The 6,263-nt window shown below is 43.4% G+C and overlaps 1 protein-coding gene across 1 annotated transcript; it reads right to left on the reverse strand.

The window, feature by feature from the left end:
* Window positions 1-2,821: 2,821 nt before the first annotated feature.
* LOC145861312 (claudin-10-like) lies at window positions 2,822-4,594 on the reverse strand. Its single transcript, XM_082963288.1, has 5 exons — window positions 4,365-4,594; window positions 3,737-3,922; window positions 3,572-3,653; window positions 3,341-3,447; window positions 2,822-2,823 (listed from the first exon to the last, which is right to left on the reverse strand). Coding segments are annotated over exons 1-5 (573 nt in total). The 5' UTR covers window positions 4,561-4,594.
* Window positions 4,595-6,263: the final 1,669 nt, after the last annotated feature.

The following is a 6,263-nucleotide window of genomic DNA, read 5'->3' on the forward strand; positions in this document are numbered from 1 at the left end:
ATGTTGACCTACGTGTTTATCTCACGTTTCAAAAACATCCATCTCTATGTCCCAAGCTGATTCCTTGGGTTTTGAAATATTTGACTAATTCTGATCAAATGTATTCGAAGGACATAAACATGACCTAGTATGGCCCAATGGCTACGGCAAAACTTGACCTCATCTCAAGATTATTGTTATTTTAAATACAGTGCTGGTCTGACCTTAACTAGTTTAATAAGAACTCATTACCTGAGGAATTACAACTTCAGAGTCCATTGAAGCGCTTCCATTGTCCGTTGACATTGCCTCGGGCTGCGGTAGGTTATTAGCTAGGTGTGCTGCCTGCTTTACTTATATAATTAAAACATAACGTCTTTGACCTCATATAATTATGCGTAAATCCATGGCTCTCTCTGATGGTATTAGTTGCATGGGGAGTGATGGATTTTCTTGTGGTGAGGGAAGATGAGAAGGGTCTTCTTTGTACTGAGTCCCTCTGCTTATTGGCAAAGTTATTGGCAAAGTAGATGGGACATTGGAATGGACTCACTGTTGTGATGCATGGACCTATATGGTGGAAATTCATGCGTTTCATTAATGAAGGGCTAATAACGGAGAAAGAACAAAAGAGTGGTTGTGTTCGCTGGCAGGGCCTCACGTTAATCACGGGTTATAAAGCACAAATACCTGCTGCATAATAACCTATCATGATCATTTAAGCAATATTAAGTAAGATTCCATCCAAAGATGCATACAGTACAGAGCATTGTTTGAATTTCTATGTCAATAGTTTGATTCTCTGTCTTCTAAATAAAGTATAGATATACTGCTCTCTGGTGGTGGCTTGTTGAAATGCAACCGAACCGTGCCTCAACCACAGTCCAAATCACAGTCAACTTGTGTATTTTGTACGGAGAAGTACTTGATTCTTTTATATGTTTAAAAGTAGTATAATTGTCCATAAGGGATTTTCTGGCACAAACAAATAGCTGTAAATTTGGCATAAATAAACGGCTTTTTGGGGCAAGGATTCTGCTGGTGGCCTTCATGTTTGAATTTAGAATCTGATGTAACAAAATAGACATGAATTATGGATGCTTGTGAATCATGTGGCCCTTCTGATGCTTCAATCCATACAAATGAGGAATCTTAGACTTGTTGCGTGCAATAAAACTGTATCTTTTTTAAATGGTGCATTCATCTCTGGAATCATTCGGAAAAATATGGGACATCAAAATGTGAAATCACTCACCATTATTGATTTTGTCTAGATGTCTGGCTATCATCCTAACTTAGTAGTGTAGTCAGAGTAGGTCCTCTGACCAAACAGAGCTACGGGACACCCGACACTTGTTTACGGATACACAGGACTGGAGCAGGGAGCACGGGGCGGCTGCCAGCTGTAGCTCCATGCCAGCTGGTGAGAGTCCCCCGGCTCGGAGGGCCAAGAGGATTCGCGTAACAGGGTTAAGGTTTCCATTGATCAGAAGGTGGAGATGGATGGCAGGCGGTGGAGGAAACTTCCGATTCCCATATCCGAGTTTGAACAAAGATCAACTGGGGCAGGACTGCTGTTGATTGGTAACTCTGTGATCAGTCGAGGCAACGGAAGCCCCTTTCTGTCCGTGGTGGCTGGTAGGGGGCCATCTTTCAGTTTGAGGTATATTACAAAAATACAAGAACTTGACAGTTCTGGAGAGCACACAATGCTCTCTATTGACTCTTTCTTCATCTAGGCTTCGCTTGTGGTCTGCTAAAGAGTGACAGTATATGGCAGACAGGCATTGGCTCCACAGTCGAGTTCCGGAGGTAGTTGTCATGAGACACTCATACAGAGGTCCATGTGAAAGTGTTAAATCCCCCAATTAAAAAGTCCACTTATTCAATCCCCCTTTCCGTAATACTTAATTAATGTTCTTTCATCAGATCATTCAGAGAAAATGATCACTGAATTCCTTCTTGTATGCAAAAAAACCCAAAACATTTATTGACATTGCCACTGATTACAACATATTGGGAGATGTACAGGAATTAACCAATCGAGTAATGTCTTTAGATGACCTCAAACGGACACATATTCCTCATATTTGTTCATATCTAATGAACAACAATGGATTTGGAAGAGCACAAGTTCGTTTGTCCCTTCAAGGTGACTCAGCAGTTCATATTGTGATCCTAGCCAAACCGAATTGTTACTTTGTCCCTTCAAGGTGACTCAGCAGTTCATATTGTGATCCAAGCCAAACAGAATTTCCTGCCCCGTGAAGAAAACAAGCTTATCTGATTTATTACCTAATGTGGTTTTAGAGAGGAACCGACAGCTTGTCTATTTCCACTTGCTGATTTCAAGGGTTATTTCTACCAGCATTGTTTGTGCCACAGGGGTGACATCATTCAAGTAGTCAGGTATACAGTAGAGGCACAGGGACAGGAAGGAGTCTCCTTTGGCATATCAAAAACGGTGTTCTATGAACAGTGCATTGGAAAGAAGTGCCATATTAAGGAAAATAAAAGCAGGTAGCATGCATCACACCCTTAGGTAATGTAATCACACAGGAATCCGTCTCAATAAGGAATTGGGGTTCTGGTTGAAGAGATATGAAAAGGTGACCTCAACAAGCTTAACACAAGGGTCAAATAGTCCACGGTCACCTCATATGACCATATGGCAATGCCAGTGGTCTGTCCGTTGTCACACATAGGCGTTCTTTCCAAACTGCCTTGAGTGTTCTGCTGGGTCTCGGGGGTCTGTGGAAACTGGCCATTTGTAGAAACTGTTGGCAGACTTGCCGGGTTTGTGACGCTTGGTTACCATAGACGTAGCACCACTGTAGGAGTACTCTGCTCGACTAGAGGAAAACACTAATGGTTACTCCTTTGAGATATACAGTGTCCTTATTCCATTTCCATGGTAAAAACAGTTCAAGTTCAGTAGACAGAAGTCTCCGGATCAAGGCCAATTCATCCCACCCCGTACACTAGTTCCCTAGGCCCCCCCCACCCAAGGTGACTTTCACATAAGTACGTTGATATTATACACAAAGAAAACATTCAGGCATCAACATACAGTGCATGTCCTTATACTGTTATCACTATGAGACAAGATGTTGACAGTGATCCCTGGATATCCCAGTACTTAAACAACTTAATTACAGTTCATATTAAACTGCTTTGTTGACTTACTGAATGACAAGCTTTACGATCCGTCTACTCTACTATGGATAACTTTCGATTTCTGTATCCCAGTCAACATGATGTTGAGATACGTACAGTACTTCAGATTACATAACACACTGAGGGAAACACATCTATCAAAGTAACCATTTTCTGTAATTGATCATCGTTTAATTAATTGTACAAACTTGCCTGAAGCCCTCTGACAAGGAGAGGCAGAATATGAGTCCTCCTAAAATGCAAAGCACAGAGCCAGCCCAGCCGATGAAGAGCGCTGCGCCCAGTTCAAACCTGGCAACGAGAGGACGGGCAGAGCCAGTAAAGCCAGTTAGTAAATACATGTGCTCACTGCATTTCATTTGTCAACATGCAGTACAGTAGGACATTAAGTAGCACAGTTAAGCTGAACACTTACTTTTGAGCAAAAAAGAGTGGGTCAAAGAACTCTGATGTGATCCTGTGTGCGTACAGGGAGCATGCAGTCAAGGAGCAAAGCCCTGCAGAGAAAACGGAGAGGACTCAGCTCTGGTCTAAATAGCAAGGAGTAGTTCAACAAGCACACAATATAATGAATATTCACCATTGAATATGAAGTGAAGGCCTGAGAGGCCTGTTAGTCTGGCCTTGGTGCTCTCTGAGCCTCCGATCCTGGTACACTTCATTCCAATCAGGGCCAGGGTGGCTCCAAAGAACCCCAGGCACACAGACGCGATCATCAGGCCCCGACACACCTGGATATACCCTGTGTGGGTGGGTGTGTGTGGGTGTGGGTGGGTGGGTGGATGGGTGTGAGGGAGAGAGAGATAAAGAGACAAACACAGAGTTATCTCACACTTGTAAAAGTGCTCTGACTTTCTCAATTTTCCTCTCATTGCCACTTTAAAAGCATTGTATCCTCAAATGGCAGCTTGAACACCCGGTTCAAATGTTGCTCTGGCCTCTGGTAGTGTATCTTTTAGAGGCTCTTGGGCTTAAGCCAACAAACCAATAGGGTTATCAAATTCCAAATACCACTTTTTTCAGAGCCAGCCATTCATCCCAGGAGACGGATGCTCAGGATGTAACACATCTGTGATTAGGTCAAAGAAATCACACACACACACACACACACACACACACACACACACACACACACACACACACACACACACACACACACACACACACACACACATGCACATGTGCACACACACACACAACTCCATTATAATCTTTACAGTTGGACACTCCTGTTGAATCCGTGACGCAGGTCTTCCACAGGTTGGACCAGAAGGTCGCCGTGGTGATGACCGTCCCATCCACGGAGGACACCTTCCAGTAGTCAGTAGGCAACGTGGAGCAGACCAGGATCCATCCAGATATGGTCACGATGAAGGCAACGATCTCCGTGGCCATGTTGCTCATCCTCCTCAGATAGTCCTGTCCTGTCTGTTGTAGAGCTGGGTCAGCTAAGCTGGTAAACGGCAATAGTGGCAGATGAGACTGTATGTTTGTGGAGGATAGTGGAAGGAGTGCAGAGCAGAGAGTCAGTCCAGGATGAATGGTTAGGAGGTGAAGTGTGTCAGTGGTTAAGATGTCGTAGCCTGGTTTATGCTCAACAGGGAGGGCTCTGTGTTCAAGCCTCTGCACCTCTACCTGTGGACTAATCCCAAGGATACACATCCCTCACTGACACACACACACACACACACACACACACACACACACACACACACACACACACACACACTGAGCCACACATACACACAAACACTGAGAGACACACACACACACACACACACACACACACACACACACACACACATCACTCCTAAGTAGTCATTTGAGTGATAGGAGAGGGGGTCAGTGAGTGGATCAGTAGGCTAATTGAAAGGATTTGAAATGTTTGTTGGTGGACAGGAAACAGCGCTAAGACACTGACGTGTGTGTATGACAGAAGAATTGACAATAAGCGACTGTTCAGCATATAGACAGACAGAGGAAGACCGTTGTTCCCTCGTTGCAAAGGTTAGTAACACATAGTTTCTTTACAATTATACTAGTTGATTTGATTATAAAATGTCCTGCTATAAATGTTTCATACATGTGTTATAAATGTTGCAGTTATCTGGTGTTCAGTAGGCCTATCTGTTGACTCATAGCCCCACCAAGTGGAGAGAAAATATAAAACATTCACGCAACCACATGAGGGTGTACTGAGCCATGATGCTAAAACTTTAATAGGGGTGTTTCCTCTCTTTGTTTTATCTGAAAATATCCAGATCAAACAAACACAGGATTGGTGAAAGCCATGAGCAAGTATTCACTGGTTTATTTCCTTCACATCAGGGCAGATGGAAGGAAAGTAGAGGTTGTCTCTGTATGTTGAAAATGACGTAGAAGTTGAAATTTCAGCAAATGCCAACATGTCTTGTCATGTTCGTTTATTTTTGCTGCAGAAATGGCAATTCCTGTGGATGGGGGGTGTTTGGCTGTTAGAAATGAAACAAGGGCTTCACATTGAAGGAGGGAGGTCGAGAGCGAGAGAGAGATCACACATATTGTCCTTAGTTTCCTGTTATTGTGGATGTGTCTTCCTGTGGCTGGTTACATATTGACCAGAAACTGTAAGTCCAGTTTTACATTAAAGACCAAAGTATTTATTCTAGGGAACTGAAGGAATAGCTTATGGGCAATTCCACTGTAACAGAATGGCTGAGACTCAGTCTAATGCACAAGGACTACTTTGAACAATTTCCACATCAAATTTTACAAAAACAGATTTGCTCGAAGAACAGTGCAGATGTAAAGTTTGGTAACAGAATGACGGTAAAATCTCCCTCCATTATTTATGTGACCACATTTTCCAAAATGTATGTGACCACATTCCCCCCCCCCCCCCCCCCGCTTCTTCTTCACCCAAATCCAGACAGCTGATGTTCTGAAAGAGCTGCAAAATATGGATCCCTACAAATCAGCTGGGCTAGACAATCTGGACCTCTCTTTCTAAAATGATACGCCAAAATTGTTGCAACCCCTATCACTAGCCTGTTCAACCTCTCTTTCGTATCATCTGAGATCCCCAAAGATTGGAAAGCTGCCGTGTCATCCCCCTCTTCAAAGGGGGA

The sequence above is a fragment of the Salmo salar genome, chromosome 17 (assembly GCF_965601325.2).
Source record: "Salmo salar chromosome 17, fSalSal1, whole genome shotgun sequence".
In the NCBI taxonomy this organism is placed as follows: Eukaryota; Metazoa; Chordata; class Actinopteri; order Salmoniformes; family Salmonidae; genus Salmo; species Salmo salar.

What these genes read in the sequence shown, in the direction of transcription:
- LOC145861312 (XM_082963288.1), bottom strand. Translation starts at nt 4,560, where the DNA reads ATGAGCAACATGGCCACGGAGATCGTTGCCTTCATCGTGACCATATCT. An exon ending in AGTGTCCAACTGTAAAGATT is followed by an intron (nt 3,923 to 4,364) that starts ATAATGGAGTTG and finishes CCACCCACCCAC; the next exon opens with ACCCACACACACCCACCCAC. An exon ending in CCACTCTTTTTTGCTCAAAA is followed by an intron (nt 3,448 to 3,571) that starts GTAAGTGTTCAG and finishes TCTCGTTGCCAG; the next exon opens with GTTTGAACTGGGCGCAGCGC.